At 45.5% G+C, this 23,335-nt stretch overlaps 1 protein-coding gene across 1 annotated transcript in view; it reads right to left on the reverse strand.

Annotated features, from left to right (window-relative positions):
• Positions 1–608: 608 nt before the first annotated feature.
• LOC109886804 (cAMP-dependent protein kinase catalytic subunit alpha) overlaps positions 609–23,335 on the reverse strand; it is a 39,309-nt gene continuing 16,582 nt past the window's right edge. The window contains exons 7-10 of the mRNA XM_031811327.1: positions 19,062–19,157; positions 18,394–18,516; positions 12,016–12,180; positions 609–5,221 (exon numbers count right to left, since the gene is read on the reverse strand). Coding sequence (XP_031667187.1) covers positions 5,096–5,221; positions 12,016–12,180; positions 18,394–18,516; positions 19,062–19,157 — 510 coding nt within the window. The 3' untranslated portion in view covers positions 609–5,095. The remainder of the gene's footprint in view (positions 5,222–12,015; positions 12,181–18,393; positions 18,517–19,061; positions 19,158–23,335) is intronic.

Genomic DNA, 23,335 nt, shown 5'->3' on the forward strand with positions numbered 1-23,335 from the left:
CGTCCCCTTCAGTTCACCCACAGCAGACATACGCGGACGGCAGCTTATTTAAGGTAGAGGTTTTTTATTTTGTCTGCGCATCTCAAGCACATCGCTCTTTGTTCACATTCCCGCTGCTTTTGGGAAACGGAAACACGCTTTTATTGGTTGTAATACATACACAGATTTGGAAATTGTATTATTTTTGGATTTCTGCATATGAACACGTCTTAGGTGGGTCTCTCCAGAGTCCAGACTAAAGAGCCAACAGTTGTCTGGATGACTGCATTGGGAGACGATGCCTCTAGGCTAAACGGGTCTCATAGACCTTCACAGAGTCTGTTCGTCTCTAATTAAATATACAAGATGGATTGAATAGGTCTACAGGTGTGTGTGTGTCAGTCCCCAATAGTTTTAAAGTGAGTTTAGGCTATGTCTGTGGTTTTCAAACCTCTCCTCAGGGAGCCCCAGCCAGTCCACATATTTGATCTGTTCTACAGTTAGCGTCCCAAGGTCAACTAGTTCAGGGCTTCAACAAAGTGGTGAAATGTCTGGGGGTCCACAACGAGAGGTTTGGGGGAAAAAACTGGTGCTATATCACGCAAACAAACAGCACACACAATCCCTTGTGTTGGTCATTTTAACAAGTAAAACTTTATTGTACTGATACTCAAGTTGCAAAATATGACACTTTGTGTTTTAATGTTTTTCTTTTCATGTGGTATTAGACAGTGTCTTTAAACACCTCCCTTTGGAGTGCCGAGGATCCTATAGGGCTGCTGCAGTCCCCAACTTTACACTAATTCTCAGTTTTCCCAGAAATCCTGGTGGAAGGAGTCCCGGAGTTCCTGCTTATTCCCCTCATATTCCCAGGAATCTTCCAGCCAGGATTTGTGTAAAACCAGGGAATTTAGAATTGTGCAACCCCAGTCATATGGTTTAAAAAGACTACAGGCCTTGTGTATTTTCCTAGAAAGTGCAACAGTATGTATATAGTACACATATATATATACACCAGCATTGTGCCTGTCCACGGCTGAGAGGAGGATGACCTAGAAATACATTGAGGAGACTGTGAAGGAGGGGATAAACAGCTGTCCACGGGTACGTCCCAAATGGAACACTGTGCCCTACTTAGTGCACTACTCTTGGCCAGAGAGCTCTATAGGCCTGGGTCAAAAGTAGTGCACTAAGTAGGGAATATGGTGCCATTTGGGACGTGCCCTATGATATTAGGCGACGGAACACGACATTAAAGAGTAGAAGAGAATATGGAATTGTATTCAAAGGAGAAGAGTGTTAAGACAATGTAATAATAATAATGACAATATAATGGTATTTTCAAACCTGGACAATGGAGTCAGAGAATGTAATGACACCTTTCTAATTCAAGATGTTAAATTAGTTGAGACGTGTTTAACGTGAGAATGAGTAAACTACGAGGCCGGATTTGAGAAAAGGAATGAGTTGAGACGTGTTTAACGTGAGAATGAGTAAACTACGAGGCCGGATTTGAGAAAAGGAATGAGTTGAGACGTGTTTAACGTGAGAATGAGTAAACTACGAGGCTGGATTTGATAAAAGGACTGAGTTGAGACGTGTTTAACGTGAGAATGAGTAAACTACGAGGCTGGATTTGAGAAAAGGAATGAGTTGAGACGTGTTTAACGTGAGAATGAGTAAACTACGAGGCCGGATTTGAGAAAAGGAATGAGTTGAGACGTGTTTAACGTGAGAATGAGTAAACTACGAGGCCGGATTTGAGAAAAGGAATGAGTTGAGACGTGTTTAACGTGAGAATGAGTAAACTACGAGGCCGGATTTGAGAAAAGGAATGAGTTGAGACGTGTTTAACGTGAGAATGAGTAAACTACGAGGCCGGATTTGAGAAAAGGACTGAGTTGAGACGTGTTTAACGTGAGAATGAGTAAACTACGAGGCCGGATTTGAGAAAAGGAATGAGTTGAGACGTGTTTAACGTGAGAATGAGTAAACTACGAGGCCGGATTTGAGAAAAGGAATGAGTTGAGACGTGTTTAACGTGAGAATGAGTAAACTACGAGGCCGGATTTGAGAAAAGGAATGAGTTGAGACGTGTTTAACGTGAGAATGAGTAAACTACGAGGCCGGATTTGAGAAAAGGAATGAGTTGAGACGTGTTTAACGTGAGAATGAGTAAACTACGAGGCCGGATTTGAGAAAAGGAATGCCGGTCATTAAGAAGGCAGAACATGAACTGGTTCCACGACGCTCAGTTGATAAGAGCATCACGACACGAGAGGTTCAATTCCCGCTGGGCACACCCAGACAACAGAACCCCTGACCGTCGCGTTGGAAAGAAGCGTCTGCTATGTGCCTTATTATTATTATTATTATTATTCATCTGAATGGAACTAGTGTCAAGACAGAAGTGTATGTATTAACACAAGGACAAGAAGAACACACCACACTGGGAACAATAACATCAAGACCTTCTGTAGCTTCCTCGAGCTTGGTCCACCGGGGGGGTGACGACACACAACAAGGGGGGTAGGAGAGGGGGAGGGTGGGGGAGGTGAGTGCAGAGTGTTGTGCGTTTGTCCCAAATGGTACCCTATTCCCTTTAGAGTGCACTACTTTTGACCAGAGCCCATAGGGTTCTGGTGAAAAGTAGTGCACTATTTAGGGAACAGGGGGCCATTCAGAACAAATACCAGTATGTGTGGAGCAATATGCTATCCTAGTACATAGGAGACAGTTGTTACAGAGACAGGTGCCTGTCCCAATATGGTAGTTAGGAGATAGTTGTTACAGAGACAGATGCCTGTCCCAATATGGTAGTTAGGAGACAGTTGTTACAGAGACAGATGCCTGTCCCAAAATGGTAGTTAGGAGACAGTTGTTACAGAGAAAACCCCTGTCCCAATATGGTAGTTAGGAGACAGTTGTTACAGAGACAGGTGCATGTCCCAATATGGTAGTTAGGAGACAGTTGTAACAGAGAATGGCCCTGTCCCAATATGGTACTTAGGAGACAGTTGTTACAGAGAATTGCCCTGTCCCAATATGGTAGTTAGGAGACAGTTGTTACAGATAATTACCCTGTCCCAATATGGTAGTTAGGAGACAGTTGTTACAGAGAATGAACCTGTCCCAATATGGTAGTTAGGAGACAGTTGTTACAGAGAATTGCCCTGTCCCAATATGGTAGTTAGGAGACAGTTGTTACAGAGAATGGCCCTGTCCCAATATGGTAGTTAGGGGACAGTTGTTACAGAGAATGTCCCTGTCCCAATACAGTAGTTAGGAGACAGTTGTTACAGAGACAGGGGCCTGTCCCAATATGGTAGTTAGGAGACAGTTGTTACAGAGAATGGCCCTGTCCCAATATGGTAGTTAGGAGACAGTTGTTACAGAGGATTGCCATGTCCCAATATGGTAGTTAGGGGACAGTTGTTACAGAGACAGGTGCCTGTCCCAATATGGTAGTTAGGAGACAGTTGTTACAGAGAAACACCCTGTCCCAATATGGTAGTTAGGAGACAGTTGTTACAGAGACAGGTGCCTGTCCCAATATGGTAGCTAGGAGACAGTTGTTACAGAGACAGGCGCCTGTCCCAATATGGTAGTTAGGAGACAGTTGTTACAGAGACAGGTGCCTGTCCCAATATGGTAGTTAGGAGACAGTTGTTACAGAGACAGGCGCCTGTCCCAATATGGTAGTTAGGAGACAGTTGTTACAGAGACAGGCGCCTGTCCCAATATGGTAGCTAGGAGACAGTTGTTACAGAGACAGATGCCTGTCCCAATATGGTAGTTAGGAGACAGTTGTTACAGAGACAGGTGCCTGTCCCAATATGGTAGTTAGGAGACAGTTGTTACAGAGACAGGTGCCTGTCCCAATATGGTAGTTAGGAGACAGTTGTTACAGAGACAGGTGCCTGTCCCAATATGGTAGTTAGGGGACAGTTGTTACAGAGAATGGCCCTGTCCCAATATGGTAGTTAGGAGACAGTTGTTACAGAGACAGGTCCCACTCCAACACTCCATAAAGGATGAAACATAAAAATACACTACATAATAAATAAATAACAGTAGAAAAACACAAATGGGACAGAAAAGGCAACACTGCTGGTTTACTCTCCTCTCTCTTCTTCTCTCTGCATCTTCTTCTCTCCGCATCTTCTCTCCCTCTCTTCTTCTCTCCGCATCTTCTTCTCTCCGCATCTTCTTCTCTCCGCATCTTCTCTCCGCATCTTCTCTCCCTCTCTTCTTCTCTCCGCATCTTCTTCTCTCCCTCTTCTTCTCTCCCTCTTCTTCTCTCCCTCTCTCCGCATCTTCTTCTCTCCCTCTCTTCTTCTCTCCGCATCTTCTTCTCTCCGCATCTTCTTCTCTCTGCATCTTCTTCTCTCCGCATCTTCTTCTCTCCCTCTTCTTCTCTCCGCATCTTCTTCTCTCCCTCTTCTTCTCTCCCTCTTCTTCTCTCCCTCTCTTCTTTCTCCGCATCTTCTCTCCCTCTCTTCTTCTCTCCCTCTCTTCTTCTTTCCGCATCTTCTTCTCTCCGCATCTTCTTCTCTCCGCATCTTCTTCTCTCCGCATCTTCTCTCCCTCTCTTCTTCTCTCCGCATCTTCTTCTCTCCCTCTTCTTCTCTCCCTCTTCTTCTCTCCCTCTCTTCTTCTCTCTGCATCTTCTTCTCTCCGCAGCTTCTTCTCTCCGCATCTTCTTCTCTCCGCATCTTCTTCTCTCCCTCTCTTCTTCTCTCCGCATCTTCTCTCCCTCTCTTCTTCTATCCCTCTCGTAGCTGGTGCTTGTGATTCAACAGGAGACAGTACTCCAGTCTACCTTCCCTCTCTCTCCCTCCCTCCCATCTCTTCTTCCTTCTCCCTATCCTTCCTTCCTTCCTTCCTTCCTTCCTTCCTTCCTTCCTTCCTTCCTTCCTTCCTTCCTTCCTTCCTTCCTTCCTTCCTTCCTTCCTTCCTTCCTTCCTTCCTTCCTTCCTTCCTTCCTTCCTTCCTTCCTTCCTTCCTTCCTTCCTTCCTTCCTTCCTTCCTTCCTTCCTTCCTTCTCCCTCTCCCACTCCTTTCTTCCCTCTCCTTCTCTATCTTCTTCCTTCAATCCCTCTCTCTCTGGTTGGGTCTAGAAGTCAGTGAACTCCTTGGCACACTGTTCACTGATGGAGACTCTGATCTCCTCCTCTTCGTACTCCTCAAAGTTGCTGGTGTCACCTGGGCCTTTGAACTTAGGAACGAACGGGGCCTCCACCTACACACACACACACACAAACGCGCACACATACATACAGGAAGAGGAAGAGGAAAAATCTATCAAACAATCATGGCATTTTACTAAACCAGATTCCTGTAACATGATCATATTCAAACGTAGCAATACATTTGTTTACATGATATTCATTCAGCTCTTACCCAGAGCTCCTTACGGGAGACATGAGGGTTAAGTGCCTTGATCAAAGGGGATTTCTGTCATTTTCAGAAAGTTACCTGGAATTGTACTGTACACTGCATATCAGTTAGACCCCTCACCTTTATCTGGTATACTGTACCCTACATATCATTTAGACCTCTCACCTCTCACCTTTATCTGGTATACTGTACCCTACATATCAGTTAGACCTCTCACCTCTCACCTTTCTCTGGTATACTGTACCCTACATATCAGTTAGACCTCTCACCTCTCACCTTTCTCTGGTATACTGTACCCTACATATCAGTTAGACCTCTCACCTCTCACCTTTATCTGGTATACTGTACCCTACATATCAGTTAGACCTCTCACCTCTCACCTTTATCTGGTATACTGTACCCTACATATCAGTTAGACCTCTCACCTCTCACCTTTCTCTGGTATACTGTACCCTACATATCAGTTAGACCTCTCACCTTTATCTGGTATACTGTACCCTACATATCAGTTAGACCTCTCACCTCTCACCTTTCTCTGGTATACTGTACCCTACATATCAGTTAGACCTCTCACCTTTATCTGGTATACTGTACCCTACATATCAGTTAGACCTCTCACCTCTCACCTTTCTCTGGTATACTGTACCCTACATATCAGTTAGACCTCTCACCTCTCACCTTTATCTGGTATACTGTACCCTACATATCAGTTAGACCTCTCACCTCTCACCTTTATCTGGTATACTGTACCCTACATATCAGTTAGACCCCTCACCTCTCACCTTTATCTGGTATACTGTACCCTACATATCAGTTAGACCCCTCACCTCTCACCTTTATCTGGTATACTGTACCCTACATATCAGTTAGACCCCTCACCTCTCACCTTTATCTGGTATACTGTACCCTACATTTTTTTTATTTTTTATTTATTTTACCTTTATTTAACCAGGTAGGCAAGTTGAGAACACCTTTATTTAACCAGGTAGGCAAGTTGAGAACAAGTTCTCATTTACAATTGCGACCTGGCCAAGATAAAGCAAAGCAGTTCGACAGATAAAACGACACAGAGTTACACATGGAGTAAAATCAAACATACAGTCAATAATGCAGTATAAACAAGTCTATATACAATGTGAGCAAATGAGGTGAGAAGGGAGGTAAAGGCAAAAAAGGCCATGATGGCAAAGTAAATACAATATAGCAAGTAAAATACTGGAATGGTAGTTTTGCAATGGAAGAATGTGCCAAGTAGAAATAAAAAATAATGGGGTGCAAAGGAGCAAAATAAATAAATAAATTAAAATTAAATACAGTTGGGAAAGAGGTAGTTGTTTGGGCTAAATTATAGGTGGGCTATGTACAGGTGCAGTAATCTGTGAGCTGCTCTGACAGTTGGTGCTTAAAGCTAGTGAGGGAGATAAGTGTTTCCAGTTTCAGAGATTTTTGTAGTTCGTTCCAGTCATTGGCAGCAGAGAACTGGAAGGAGAGGCGGCCAAAGAAAGAATTGGTTTTGGGGGTGACTAGAGAGATATACCTGCTGGAGCGTGTGCTACAGGTGGGAGATGCTATGGTGACCAGCGAGCTGAGATAAGGGGGGACTTTACCTAGCAGGGTCTTGTAGATGAAATGGAGCCAGTGGGTTTGGCGACGAGTATGAAGCGAGGGCCAGCCAACGAGAGCGTACAGGTCGCAATGGTGGGTAGTATATGGGGCTTTGGTGATAAAACGGATTGCACTGTGATAGACTGCATCCAATTTGTTGAGTAGGGTATTGGAGGCTATTTTGTAAATGACATCGCCAAAGTCGAGGATTGGTAGGATGGTCAGTTTTACAAGGGTATGTTTGGCAGCATGAGTGAAGGATGCTTTGTTGCGAAATAGGAAGCCAATTCTAGATTTAACTTTGGATTGGAGATGTTTGATATGGGTCTGGAAGGAGAGTTTACAGTCTAACCAGACACCTAAGTATTTGTAGTTGTCCACGTATTCTAAGTCAGAGCCGTCCAGAGTAGTGATGTTGGACAGGCGGGTAGGTGCAGGTAGCGATCGGTTGAAGAGCATGCATTTAGTTTTACTTGTATTTAAGAGCAATTGGAGGCCACGGAAGGAGAGTTGTATGGCATTGAAGCTTGCCTGGAGGGTTGTTAACACAGTGTCCAAAGAAGGGCCGGAAGTATACAGAATGGTGTCGTCTGCGTAGAGGTGGATCAGGGACTCACCAGCAGCAAGAGCGACCTCATTGATGTATACAGAGAAGAGAGTCGGTCCAAGAATTGAACCCTGTGGCACCCCCATAGAGACTGCCAGAGGTCCGGACAGCAGACCCTCCGATTTGACACACTGAACTCTATCAGAGAAGTAGTTGGTGAACCAGGCGAGGCAATCATTTGAGAAACCAAGGCTGTCGAGTCTGCCGATGAGGATATGGTGATTGACAGAGTCGAAAGCCTTGGCCAGATCAATGAATACGGCTGCACAGTAATGTTTCTTATCGATGGCGGTTAAGATATCGTTTAGGACCTTGAGCGTGGCTGAGGTGCACCCATGACCAGCTCTGAAACCGGATTGCATAGCAGAGAAGGTATGGTGAGATTCGAAATGGTCGGTAATCTGTTTGTTGACTTGGCTTTCGAAGACCTTAGAAAGGCACGGTAGGATAGATATAGGTCTGTAGCAGTTTGGGTCAAGAGTGTCCCCCCCCTTTGAAGAGGGGGATGACCGCAGCTGCTTTCCAATCTTTGGGAATCTCAGACGACACGAAAGAGAGGTTGAACAGGCTAGTAATAGGGGTGGCAACAATTTCGGCAGATAATTTTAGAAAGAAAGGGTCCAGATTGTCTAGCCCGGCTGATTTGTAGGGGTCCAGATTTTGCAGCTCTTTCAGAACATCAGCTGAATGGATTTGGGAGAAGGAGAAATGGGGAAGGCTTGGGCGAGTTGCTGTTGGGGGTGCAGTGCTGTTGTCCGGGGTAGGAGTAGCCAGGTGGAAAGCATGGCCAGCCGTAGAAAAATGCTTATTGAAATTCTCAATTATGGTGGATTTATCAGTGGTGACAGTGTTTCCTATCTTCAGTGCAGTGGGCAGCTGGGAGGAGGTGTTCTTATTCTCCATGGACTTTACAGTGTCCCAGAACTTTTTTGAGTTAGTGTTGCAGGAAGCAAATTTCTGCTTGAAAAAGCTAGCCTTGGCTTTTCTAACTGCCTGTGTATAATGATTTCTAGCTTCCCTGAACAGCTGCATATCACGGGGGCTGTTCGATGCTAATGCAGAACGCCATAGGATGTTTTTGTGTTGGTTAAGGGCAGTCAGGTCTGGGGAGAACCAAGGGCTATATCTGTTCCTGGTTCTAAATTTCTTAAATGGGGCATGTTTATTTAAGATGGTTAGGAAGGCATTTAAAAAAAATATCCAGGCATCCTCTACTGACGGGATGAGATCAATATCCTTCCAGGATACCCCGGCCAGGTCGATTAGAAAGGCCTGCTCGCAGAAGTGTTTCAGGGAGCGTTTTACAGTGATGAGTGGAGGTCGTTTGACCGCTGACCCATTACGGATGCAGGCAATGAGGCAGTGATCGCTGAGATCTTGGTTGAAGACAGCAGAGGTGTATTTAGAGGGGAAGTTGGTTAGGATGATATCTATGAGGGTGCCCGTGTTTAAGGTTTTGGGGAGGTACCTGGTAGGTTCATTGATTATTTGTGTGAGATTGAGGGCATCAAGTTTAGATTGTAGGATGGCTGGGGTGTTAAGCATGTTCCAGTTTAGGTCGCCTAGCAGCACGAACTCTGAAGATAGATGGGGGGCAATCAGTTCACATATGGTGTCCAGAGCACAGCTGGGGGCAGAGGGTGGTCTATAGCAGGCGGCAACGGTGAGAGACTTGTTTTTAGAGAGGTGGATTTTTAAAAGTAGAAGTTCAAATTGTTTGGGTACAGACCTGGATAGTAGGACAGAACTCTGCAGGCTATCTTTGCAGTAGATTGCAACACCGCCCCCTTTGGCAGTTCTATCTTGTCTGAAAATGTTGTAGTTTGGAATTAAAATGTCTGAGTTTTTGGTGGTCTTCCTAAGCCAGGATTCAGACACAGCTAGAACATCCGGGTTGGCAGAGTGTGCTAAAGCAGTGAATAGAACAAACTTAGGGAGGAGGCTTCTAATGTTAACATGCATGAAACCAAGGCTATTACGGTTACAGAAGTCGTCAAAAGAGAGCGCCTGGGGAATAGGAGTGGAGCTAGGCACTGCAGGGCCTGGATTCACCTCTACATCGCCAGAGGAACATAGGAGGAGTAGAATAAGGGTACGGCTAAAAGCTATGAGAATTGGTCGTCTAGAACGTCTGGAACATAGAGTAAAAGGAGGTTTCTGGGGGCGATAAAATAGCATCAAGGTATAATGTACAGACAAATGTATGGTAGGATGTGAATACAGTGGAGGTAAACCTAGGTATTGAGTGATGAAGAGAGAGATATTGTCTCTAGAAACATCGTTGAAACCAGGAGATGTCATATCAGTTAGACCTCTCACCTCTCACCTTTCTCTGGTATACTGTACCCTACATATCAGTTAGACCTCTCACCTTTATCTGGTATACTGTACCCTACATATCAGTTAGACCTCTCACCTCTCACCTTTCTCTGGTATACTGTACCCTACATATCAGTTAGACCTCTCACCTTTATCTGGTATACTGTACCCTACATATCAGTTAGACCTCTCACCTCTCACCTTTCTCTGGTATACTGTACCCTACATATCAGTTAGACCTCTCACCTCTCACCTTTCTCTGGTATACTGTACCCTACATATCAGTTAGACCTCTCACCTCTCACCTTTATCTGGTATACTGTACCCTACATATCAGTTAGACCCCTCACCTCTCACCTTTATCTGGTATACTGTACCCTACATATCAGTTAGACCCCACCTCTCACCTTTCTCTGGGATACTGTACCCTACATATCAGTTAGACCCCTCACCTCTCACCTTTATCTGGTATACTGTACCCTACATATCAGTTAGACCTCTCACCTTTATCTGGTATACTGTACCCTACATATCAGTTAGACCCCACCTCTCACCTTTATCTGGTATACTGTACCCTACATATCAGTTAGACCCCTCACCTTTATCTGGGATACTGTACCCTACATATCAGTTAGACCCCTCACCTTTATCTGGTATACTGTACCCTACATATTTATTTATTTATTTATTTATTTACCTTTATTTAACCAGGTAGGCAAGTTGAGAACAAGTTCTCATTTACAATTGCGACCTGGCCAAGATAAAGCAAAGCAGTTCGACAGATAAAACGACACAGAGTTACACATGGAGTAAAAACAAACATACAGTCAATAATGCAGTATAAACAAGTCTATATACAATGTGAGCAAATGAGGTGAGAAGGGAGGTAAAGGCAAAAAAGGCCATGATGGCAAAGTAAATACAATATAGCAAGTAAAATACTGGAATGGTAGTTTTGCAATGGAAGAATGTGCAAAGTAGAAATAAAAATAATGGGGTGCAAAGGAGCAAAATAAATAAATAAATAAAAATTAAATACAGTTGGGAAAGAGGTAGTTGTTTGGGCTAAATTATAGGTGGGCTATGTACAGGTGTCCCTCACCTTTATCTGGGATACTGTACCCTACATATCAGATAGACCTCTCACCTTTATCTGGTATACTGTACCCTACATATCAGTTAGACCCCTCACCTTTATCTGGGATACTGTACCCTACATATCAGTTAGACCTCTCACCTTTATCTGGTATACTGTACCCTACATATCAGTTAGACCCCTCACCTCTCACCTTTATCTGGTATACTGTACCCTACATATCAGTTAGACCTCTCACCTCTCACCTTTATCTGGTATACTGTACCCTACATATCAGTTAGACACCACCTCTCACCTTTATCTGGTATACTGTACCCTACATATCAGTTAGACCTCTCACCTTTATCTGGTATACTGTACCCTACATATCAGTTAGACCTCTCACCTTTATCTGGTATACTGGACCCTACATATCAGTTAGACCCCTCACCTCTCACCTTTATCTGGTATACTGTACCCTACATATCAGTTAGACCTCTCACCTCTCACCTTTATCTGGGATACTGTACCCTACATATCAGTTAGACCCCTCACCTTTATCTGGTATACTGTACCCTACATATCAGTTAGACCCCTCACCTTTATCTGGGATACTGTACCCTACATATCAGATAGACCTCTCACCTTTATCTGGTATACTGTACCCTACATATCAGTTAGACCTCTCACCTTTATCTGGTATACTGTACCCTACATATCAGTTAGACCCCACCTCTCACCTTTATCTGGTATACTGTACCCTACATATCAGTTAGACCCCACCTCTCACCTTTATCTGGTATACTGTACCCTACATATCAGTTAGACCTCTCACCTTTATCTGGTATACTGTACCCTACATATCAGTTAGACCCCACCTCTCACCTTTATCTGGTATACTGTACCCTACATATCAGTTAGACCCCACCTCTCACCTTTATCTGGTATACTGTACCCTACATATCAGTTAGACCCCTCACCTTTATCTGATATACTGTACCCTACATATCAGTTAGACCCCACCTCTCACCTTTCTCTGGTATACGGCGATCCAATCTGTGGTGGCGAACCACTTGTGTCCCTTGATGTCGTTGACGCCGTTCTTCAGGTTGCCATAGCGCTTGGTCAGGTCCACCTGTAGTAGATTCCTCAACAGATCCTTCAGGTCAGAGCTGAAGTGGGAGGGGAAACGCACCTGGGGGAGGAGAGAGGGAGGAGGAGTGGTGGTGTGGGGGGAGGAGAGGAGAGGGGGAGGAGAGGGGGAGGAGGGGTGGTGGTGTGGGAGAGGAGAGAAGGAGATGGGGGAGGAGAGGAGAGGGCGGGAGGAGTGGTGGTGTGGGGGGAGGAGAGGAGAGGAGAGGGGGAGGAGGAGTGGTGATGTGGGAGAGTAGAGAAGGAGATGGGGAGGAGAGGAGAGGGGGAGGAGGAGTGGTGGTGGTGTGGGGGGAGGAGAGGAGAGGGGGAGGAGGAGTGGTGGTGTGGGGGGAGGAGAGGAGAGGGGGAGGAGGAGTGGTGGTGTGGGAGAGTAGAGAAGGAGATGGGGGAGGAGAGGAGAGGGGGAGGAGGAGTGGTGGTGTGGGAGAGTAGAGAAGGAGATGGGGGAGGAGAGGAGAGGGGGAATAGAGTAGGAGGGGAAGGGGAGTGGTAGTGTGGGAGAGTAGAGAAGGAGAGGGGGAGGAGAGGAGGGGTGAGGGGGTGTGGAGAGGAGAAGATGGGGGAGGAGAGGAGGGAGGAGGAGAGGGGAGGAGAAGAGGGAGGGTGGAGAGATTTTAGAAGGAAGAGGCAAACCAGGTTCTCATCTCAGTGCTGATCTAAAATTACTAGACAGGCACAAATATATATATATATACACACTACCGTTCAACAGTGTGGGGTCACTTAGACATGTTCTTGTTTTTGAAACAAAAGCTAATTTATTGTCCATTCATTTGGGGTCACTGAGACCCCATTTGGGGTCACTTAGACATATTTCGCTAAGGTGTATGTAAACTTCTGACTTCAACTGTGTATATATACACTGCTCAAAAAAATAAAGGGAACACTTAAACAACACAACTCCAAGTCAATCACACTTCTGTGAAATCAAACTGTCCACTTAGGAAGCAACACTGATTGACAATAAATGTCACATGCTGTTGTGCAAATGGAATAGACAACAAGTGGAAATTATAGGCAATTAGCAAGACACCCCCAATAAAGGAGTGGTTCTGCAGGTGGTGACCACAGACCACTTCTCAGTTCCTATGCTTCCTGGCTGATGTTTTGGTCACTTTTGAAAGCTGGCGGTGTTTTCACTCTAGTGGTAGCATGAGACGGAGTCTACAACCCACACAATTTGATCCGGTAGTGCCGCTCATCCAGGATGGCACATCAATGCGAGCTGTGGCAAGAAGGTTTGCTGTGTCTGTCAGCGTAGTGTCCAGAGCATGGAGGCGCTACCAGGAGACAGGCCAGTACATCAGGAGACGTGGAGGAGGCCGTAGGAGGGCAACAACCCAGCAGCAGGACCGCTACCTCCGCCTTTGTGCAAGGAGGAGCAGGAGGAGCACTGCCAGAGCCCTGCAAAATGACCTCCAGCAGGCACAAATGTGCATGTGTCTGCTCAAACGAGGGTGGTATGAGGGCTCCATGAGGGTGGTATGAGGGCCCGACATCCACAGGTGGGGGTTGTGCTTACAGCCCAACACCGTGCAGGACGTTGGGCATTTGTCAGAGAACACCAAGATTGGCAAATTCGCCACTGGCGCCCTGTGCGCTTCACAGATGAAAGCAGGTTCACACTGAGCACATGTGACAGAGTCTGGAGACGCCATGGAGAACGTTCTGCTGCCTGCAACATCCTCCAGCATGACCGGTTTGGCGGTGGGTCAGTCATGGTGTGGGGTGGCATTTCTTTGGGGGGCCGCACAGCCCTCCATGTGCTCGCCAGAGGTAGCCTGACTGCCATTAGGTACCGAGATGAGATCCTCAGACCCCCTGTGAGACCATATGCTGGTGCGGTTGGCCCTGGGTTCCTCCTAATGCAAGACAATGCTAGACCTCATGAGGCTGGAGTGTGTCAGCAGTTCCTGCAAGAGGAAGGCATTAATGCTATGGACTGGCCCGCCCATTCCCCAGACCTGAATCCAATTGAGCACATCTGGGACATCATGTCTCGCTCCATCCACCAACGCCACGTTGCACCACAGACTGTCCAGGAGTTGGAGGATGCTTTAGTCCAGGTCTGGGAGGAGATCCCTCAGGAGACCATCCGCCACCTCATCAGGGGCATGCCCAGGCGTTGTAGGGAGGTCATTCAGGCACGTGGAGGCCACACACATTACTGAGCCTCATTTTGACTTGTTTTAAGGACATTACATCAAAGTTGGATCAGCCTGTAGTGTGGTTTTCCACTTTAATTTTGAGTGTGACTCCAATCCAGACCTCCATGGGTTGATAAATTTGATTTCCATTGATAATTTTTGTGTGATTTTGTTGTCAGCACATTCAACTATGTAAATAAAAAAGTATTTAATAAGAATATTTAATTCATTCAGATCTAGGATGTGTTATTTTAGTGTTCCCTTTATTTTTTGAGCAGTGTATATATATATATATATAATTTCTGATGAATTTGATGTTATTTTAATGAACAACAAATGTGCTTTTCTTTCGACAAAAAAAGAAAGAAGATATTTCCAAGTGACCCCAAACTCTTGAACGGTAGCGCATATAGAAATATATATATATGTCTTTAAATTGTTTAACTTGGGTCAAACGTTTCAGGTAGCCTTCCACAAGCTTCCCACAATAAGATGGGTGAATTTTGGCCCCTTCCTCCTGACAGAGCTGGTGTAACTGAGTCAGGTTTGTAAGCCTCCTTGCTCTCGCACGGTTTTGCAGTTCTGCCCACACATTTTCTACGGGATTGAGGTCAGGGCTTTGTGATAGCCACTCCAATATCTTGTCTTTGTTTTCCTTCGGCCATTTTGCCACAACTTTGGAAGTATGCTTGGGGTCATTGTCCATTTGCGACCAAGCTTTAACTTCCTGAAATAAGTCTTGAGATGTTGCTTCACTATATCCATATCATTTTCCTGCCTCATGATGCCATCTATTTTGTGAAGTGCACCAGTCCCTCCTGCAGCAGAAAAGCACACCCACAACATGATGCTGCCACCCCCGTGCTTCACGGTTGGGATGGTGTTCTTCGGCTCCCCCTTTTTCTTCCAAACATAATGATGGTCATTATGGCCAAACAGTTCTATTTTTGTTTCATCAGACCAGAGGACATTTCTCCAAAAAGTACAATCTTTGTCCCCATGTGCTGTTGCAAACCATAGTCTGGCTTTTTTATGGCAGTTTTGGAGCAGTGGCTTCTTCTTTGCTTAGCGGCCTTTCAGGTTATGTCGATGTAGGACTCGTTTTACTGTGGATATAGATACTGTTGTACCTGTTTCCTTCAGCATCTTCACAAGGTCCTTTGCTGTTGTTCCGGTATTGATTTGCACTTTTTGCACCAAAGTACATTCATCTCTAGGAGACAGAACGTGTCTCCTTCCTGAGCAGTATGACGGCTGCGTGGTCCCATGGTGTTTATACCTGCGTACTAATGTTTGTACAGGTGAATGTGGTACCTTCAGGTGTTTGGAAATTGCTCCCAAGGATGAACCAGACTTGTGGAGGTCTACAATTTTTTTTCTGAGGTCTTGGCTAATTTCTTTTGATTTTTCCATGATGTCAAGCAAAGAGGCACTGAGTTTGAAAGTAGGCCTTGAAATACATCCACAGGTACACCTCCAATTGACTCAATGTATGTCAATTAGCCTATCAGAGGCTTCTAAAGTCATGACATAATTTTCCTGGAATGTTCCAAGCTGTTTAAAGCTTAGTGTTTGTAAACTTCTGACCCACTGGAATTGTGATACAGTGAATTATAAGTGAAATAATCTGTCTGTAACCAATTGTTGGAAAGATGACTTGTGTCATGCACGAAGTAGAAAGTAGATGTCCTAACCGCCAAAACTATAGTTTGTTAAAAATACATTTGTGGAGTGGTTGAAAAATGACTTCAACTATATATATATATATATATATATAGTGTAGGTAGAAGTCCCAAATGGTATCCTATGCCCTAAATAGTGCACTACATTTGAACAGGGACCCATAGGGATCCATCCTAGGAGTGTCAGAACACTGAAGCACTGAGTCCAAAGAGAGACTACCCAGGGATGCAAACGGGGTCACTTTTAGGAGACACTCAGCGTCTCTATAGAAGAGGTGTGAACAGATCCTCTCCCTGTGTGACCCGACCTTCTCTGACGGCTGTGTCATCACTCCACGCAACACACTTTGTTCCTGACTGGGACATTTGGAATGCAACTCGAGTTGTGTTTCTGAAATAATGCTGTGATTATAGTCGATATATTATAGTTGCATGTATGTTTCAATAGCGCAAAGTATTACACACAAAGTTAGCTAGCTATGATCTCAGCTCAGCAATGTCATGCCAATGGCCCTGGTCAAAAGTAGTTCGTAAAGGGAAACGGGTGATATGGCCCTGGTCAAAAGTAGTTCGTAAAGGGAAACGGGTGATATGGCCCTGGTCAAAAGTAGTTCCCACAGGGAAACGGGTGATGTGGCCCTGGTCAAAAGTAGTTCCCACAGGGAAACGGGTGATGTGGCCCTGGTCAAAAGTAGTTCCCACAGGGAAACGGGTGATATGGCCCTGGTCAAAAGTAGTTCACACAGGGAAACGGGTGATATGGCCCTGGTCAAAAGTAGTTCATACAGGGAAACGGGTGATATGGCCCTGGTCAAAAGTAGTTCATACAGGGAAACGGGTGATATGGCCCTGGTCAAAAGTAGTTCATACAGGGAAACGGGTGATATGGCCCTGGTCAAAAGTAGTTCATAAAGGGAAACGGGTGATATGGCCCTGGTCAAAAGTAGTTCCCACAGGGAAACGGGTGATATGGCCCTGGTCAAGAGTATTCATAAATGGAAACGGGTGATATGGCCCTGGTCAAAAGTAGTTCCCACAGGGAAACGGGTGATATGGCCCTGGTCAAAAGTAGTTCATACAGGGAAACGTGTGATATGGCCCTGGTCAAGAGTATTCATAAAGGGAAACGGGTGATATGGCCCTGGTCAAAAGTAGTTCCCACAGGGAAACGGGTGATATGGCCCTGGTCAAAAGTAGTTAATACAGGGAAACGGGTGATATGGCCCTGGCCAAAAGTAGTTCCCACAGGGAAACGGGTGATATGGCCCTGGTCAAGAGTAGTTCACACAGGGAAACGGGTGATATGGCCCTGGTCAAAAGTAGTTCACACGGGGAAACGGGTGATATGGCCCTGGTTAAAAGTAGTTCGTAAAGGGAAACGGGTGAAATGGCCCTGGTCAAAAGTAGTTCCCACAGGGAAATGGGTGATATGGCCCTGGTCAAGAGTATTCATACAGGGAAACGGGTGATATGGCCCTGGTCAAGAGTAGTTCACACAGGGAAACGGGTGATATGGCCCTGGTCAAAAGTAGTTCACACGGGGAAACGGGTGATATGGCCCTGGTTAAAAGTAGTTCGTAAAGGGAAACGGGTGAAATGGCCCTGGTCAAAAGTAGTTCCCACAGGGAAATGGGTGATATGGCCCTGGTCAAGAGTATTCATACAGGGAAACGGGTGATATGGCCCTGGTCAAGAGTAGTTCACACAGGGAAACGGGTGATATGGCCCTGGTCAAAAGTAGTTCACACAGGGAAACGGGTGATATGGCCCTGGTCAAAAGTAGTTCGTAAAGGGAAACGGGTGATATGGCCCTGGTCAAAAGTAGTTCGTAAAGGGAAACGGGTGATATGGTCCTGGTCAAGAGTATTCATAAAGGGAAACGGGTGATATGGCCCTGGTCAAAAGTAGTTCCCACAGGGAAACGGGTGATATGGCCCTGGTCAAAAGTAGTTCACACGGGGAAACGGGTGATATGGCCCTGGTCAAAAGTATTCATACAGGGAAACAGATGATATGGCCCTGGTCAAAAGTATTCATACAGGGAAACAGATGATGTGGCCCTGGTCAAAAGTAGTTCCCACAGGGAAACGAGTGATATGGCCCTGGTCAAAAGTAGTTCATACAGGGAAACGGGTGATATGGCCCTGGTCAAAAGTAGTTTGTAAAGGGAAAGGTGCCACTTGCAACACAACCTAGTGAAACCTATGCTAGTTTAGCTTTTCCCCTCTGTGACTACAACTCCGGGTAAACTATCCCAAACCCAGAGCCCTCAGCCTCGCTAACACACGTGACCCCTCTCCTTAACAACGCGCCACCCAGTTGTGCTATAGAAAAGCATCCTATTCGATAGCTCCATTGGCAACATTTGAAGCTAGTTATGGAGTGATCTCACATACTGATGTCTGTTACACTGGCCCAGCTCACCTTCCCAGAGACAATCTTTTCGTAAATTTGTATGGGCTGGTCAGCGAAGAAGGGAGGATAACCGGCTGCCATCTCATAGACCAACACACCCAACGCCCACCAGTCTACCGCTTTGTTATACCCCTGGAGAGGGAGAGAGAGGGAGGAGGGGAGGGGGAGGGAGTGGAGTGGAGGGGGGGGGGGGGGGGGGGGGGGGGGGGGGGGAGGGGGCAGGGAGGGGAAGGGGAGGGGGAGGAGGGGGAGGGGGAGAAGGGGGGGAATGAGGGGAGTGGGAGAGGGAGAATGGATGGAGGGGGGAAGGAGGGAGGGAGGTAAAGAGGGAGAGAGGAGATTTAACATGTTGAGTGTTACATTGAGGTTTGGAGGTAGAGAGAGAAAGTAACTAGTAACCGAAAGGTTGCAAGTTCAAATCCCCGAGCTGACAAGGTACAAATCTGTCGTTCTGCCCCTGAACAGGCAGTTAACCCACTGTTCCTAGGCCATCATTGAAAATAGAATTTGTTCTTAACTGACTTGCCTGGTTAAATAAAGGTAAAAACAAAACAAAAACTGAGGTCTGTAGTGAAGTAATGCCTCAGGGACAGCTGCCTCCTCCATTTTGATACCAGTAAAGTAGTTGCACAGAATCCCATTCAGTGCCAAGCCACTGGGCCTCCATTGCGGCTCACCTTGCTGAGGATGATCTCTGGGGCCAGGTACTCTGGGGTTCCACACAGTGTCCAGGTTCGACCTTTCACACGCTTAGCAAAACCAAAATCTGTCACCTGAGAGAGAGAGAGAGAGAGAGAGAGAGAGAGAGAGAGAGACCATTGAAAATACAACCCATATTAATTTGCACATTGTTATAAACACTGTACATAGCCATAATGACATTTGAAATGTCTCTATTCTGTGAGTGTAATGTTTTCTGTTAATCTTTGATTGCTTATTTAACTTTTGTTTATTATCTATTTTACTTGCTTTGGCAATGTTACCATATGTTTCCCATGCCAATAAAGCCCTTTGAATTGAATTGAGAGAGAGAGAGACAGGAGGAGGGAAATATTTAGTTGTAAAGACGCAGTAGTTAAATAGTAGCTACAGAGGAATTTGCAGTACCACTGTTCCCCACTAGGGGGAAGCAGAGACTGCACTATAAACCACTGTTGTAGAGCCTGGTACACAGACATATACAATAAGCGCATGTAATAGAACCCTTTCCAGTACGACACACTGACGTCACGCAAAGACGCGCAAAACTCTTGGCGGCAGTGAGAAAGCCTTCGCCATCTGCGCCCATTATCTGCGCCTTCGCCATCTGCGCCCATAGCTTGGATTTAAGTTTATATTACTTCTTAACAAATTCACTTTTTGGGGGTTCTCATATGCTTACAATGATGTTTTGATTCTTGCTTGAACAGTCACTAAGATCATATTTGGTCATGATCTATACTAAATAACTGTTTTGGATGCAGCAGTTATTAGCTAGAATGCTAACACTCATTGATATAGGCTGTAGCAAAAGCTAGCCAACGAGCCATTTTACTGGTTGAAGCTGAAGTGTTTTTTAAAAGTATAATGCAGTTGATTTGCGATGATGACACAAACATTACATTAAGCAGGAAATTCATATAAAATCCTAATTATAATCCAAAAGTAGTGTGAAATTCACTCATAAGCAACATGTAAATAAAGGCTTTTTTTCTGCAGTTCTACAAGAACTGCCCCTGGGCCGCATCTCCCTCGAAAGGCAACGCTAGCAAACACAGGAAGGGGATCACACCATAGACGTCTGACAACAGCACAGAAAACCGATGCGCGGGCGTTGATGGGGCAGAAGGCCTTGTGTTGTTGTGATTCTGAACGGCCAGAAAGCAACAATGACAAGAAGCTGCCGTGTGGGGAACAGTAGGTGGTCAGTAGGTGGTTAGTAGGTGGTCAGTGGGTGGTCAGTAGGTGGTCAGTAGGTGGTTAGTAGGTGGTCAGTAGGCGGTCAGTAAGTGGTCAGTAGGTGGTCAGTAGGTGGTCAGTAGGTGGTTAGTAGGTGGTCAGTAGGCGGTCAGTAAGTGGTCAGTAGGTGGTCAGTAGGTGGTCAGTAGGCGGTCAGTAAGTGGTCAGTAGGTGGTCAGTAGGTGGTCAGTGGGTGGTCAGTAGGTGGTCAGTAGGTGGTTAGTAGGTGGTCAGTAGGTGGTCAGTAGGCGGTCAGTTGGTGGTCAGTAGGTGGTCAGTAGGTGGTTAGTAGGTGGTCAGTAGGTGGTTAGTAGGTGGTCAGTAGGTGGTCAGTAGGTGGTCAGTAGGTGGTTAGTAGGTGGGTCAGTAGGTGGTTAGTAGGTGGTTAGTAAGTGGTCAGTAGGTGGTTAGTAGGTGGTCAGTAGGTGGTTAGTAGGTGGTTAGTAAGTGGTCAGTAGGTGGTTAGTAGGTGGTTAGTAGGTGGTTAGTAGGTGGTCAGTAGGTGGTTAGTAGGTGGTCAGTGGGTGGTTAGTGGGTGGTTAGTAGGTGGTCAGTAGGTGGTCAGTAGGTGGTTAGTAGGTGGTCAGTAGGTGGTTAGTAGGTGGTTAGTAGGCGGTTAGTGGGTGGTTAGTAGGTGGTCAGTAGGCGGTCAGTAGGTGGTCAGTAGGTGGTTAGTAGGTGGTCAGTAGGTGGTTAGTAGGTGGTTAGTAGGTGGTCAGTAGGTGGTTAGTAGGCGGTCAGTAGGTGGTCAGTAAGTGGTCAGTAGGTGGTTAGTAGGTGGTCAGTAGGTTGTTAGTAGGTGGTCAGTAGGTGGTTAGTAGGTGGTCAGTAGGTGGTTAGTTTCAACTAGTTTTATCTTGTTATTGATACCATGTCTTGTTTTGAGGTGTTTTCGCTCGTCACGTCTATGCTAATGTAACTTTAGACCGTCCCCTCGCCCATACCCGGGCGCGAACCAGGGACCCTCTGCACACATCAACAATAGTCACCCACGAAGCATCGTTACCCATCGCTCCACAAAAGCCGCGGCCCTTGCAGAGCACAAGGGGAACCACTACTTCAAGGTCTCAGAGCAAGTGACGTCACCGATTGAAACGCTATTTAGCGCGCACCGCTAACTAAGCTAGCCGTTTCACATCCGTTACACTAATATGGCTCAAATCCGCTAGCTAGCTAACCAACAACTGTAACGATGTACTATACAGGGAAAGTATTCAGATCCCTTGACCTTTTTATAAAATGGATTAAATAAAAAGGTTCCTCGTCAATCTCTACACAATAGCCCATAGTGACAAAGTGAAAAGGTTTAGACATTTTTGTAAATTTATAAAAAAAGAAAACCTTATTTACAGACAGTATTTACATACAATACCAGTCAAACGTCTGGACACACCACCTCATTCAAGAATGTGTAGTCTTTTATACATTGTAGAATAATAGTGAAGACATTAAAACTATGAAATAACACAAATGGAATCATGTAGTTACCAAAAAAAGTGTTAAACAAATCAAAATATATTTTAGATTCTTCAAAGTTGCCACCCTTTGCCTTGATGATAGCTTTGCACACTCTTGGCATTCTCTCAACCAGCTTCACAAGGAATGCTTTTCCAACAGTTTTAAAGGAGTTTCCACATATGCTGAGCGTTTGTTGGCTGCTTTTCATCCACTTTGCGTTCCAACTCATCCCAAACCATCTCAACTGGGTCGAGGTCGGGTGATTGTGGTCATCCAGGTCATCTGATACAGCACTCCATCACTCTCCTTCTTGGTCAAATAGCCCTTTCACATCCTGGAGGTGTGTTTTTGGGTCATTGTCCTGTTGAAAAACAAAAGATAGTCCCACTAAGCGCAAACCAGATGGGATGTCGTATCGCTGCAGAATGCGGTGTCACCCCTCAGTAAAAGGCACATGACAGCCCGCTAGGAGGTTTCCCAGAAAGGAACCTAAATGGCACCTAAGGCACCTAAATGAGAAACAAGATTCTCTGGTCTGATGAAACCAAGATTGAACTATTTGGCTTGAATGCCAAGCGTCACATCTGGAGGAAACCTGGCACTATCCCTACAGTGAAGCATGGTGGTGGCAGCATCATGCTGTGGGGATGTTTTTCAGCGGCAGGGACTGGGAGACTAGTCAGGATTGAGGGAAAGATGAACAGAGCACAGACAGATCCTTGATGAAAACCTGCTCTAGAGCGCTCAGGACCTCAGACTGGGGCGAAGGTTCACCTTCCAACAGGACAACGACCCTAAGCACACAGCCAAGACAACGCAGGAGTGGCTTCGAGACAAGTCTCTGAATGTCCTTGAGTGATCCAGCCAGAGCCCGAACTTGAACACGATCGAACATCTCCGGAGAAACCTGAAAATAGCGTTCAACCTGACAAGAGCTTGAGAGGATCTGCAGAGAGGAATGGGAGAAACTCCCCAAATACAGGTGTGCCAAGCTTGTAGCATCATACCCAAGAAGACTCAAGGCTGTGATCACTGCCAAAGGAGCTTCAACAAAGTACTGAGTAAAGGGTCTGAATACTTATGTAAATGTGATATTAACGTTTTTTTTTTTTGTACTCTAAACCAGTTTTGCTTTGTCATTATGGGGTATTGTGTGGAGATTGATGAAGGAAAAAAACATTTAATTCATTTTAGAATAGGGCTGTAACGTAACTACATTTTGGAAAAGTCAAAGGGTCTGAATACCTTCTGAATGCAGTGTATTTGAGAAACAACAAGTGCTTATTGTGCACATTTGTCTTTTTTCAATAAAGACTTGGAGAGGAAATATAGTTTACATGTTGTCAACAATCCTTTGATTCCCCGCCTCGGTTTTGTCCCGTCTATAACATCCTCAATGAAAATATTACAACCTAATGTGTGTAGCCCGTACATAACCTTATGTTGGTTTATGTTACCTGTTTCTAACCCTACATCAGGTTAAATGACCTGTATGTTGCTTTACGTCATCCTATGTCACCTGTATGTAGCTCTATGTCATCCTATGTCACCTGTA

This window comes from Oncorhynchus kisutch, unplaced genomic scaffold (genome assembly GCF_002021735.2).
Source record: "Oncorhynchus kisutch isolate 150728-3 unplaced genomic scaffold, Okis_V2 Okis01b-Okis20b_hom, whole genome shotgun sequence".
Lineage (NCBI taxonomy): Eukaryota > Metazoa > Chordata > Actinopteri > Salmoniformes > Salmonidae > Oncorhynchus > Oncorhynchus kisutch.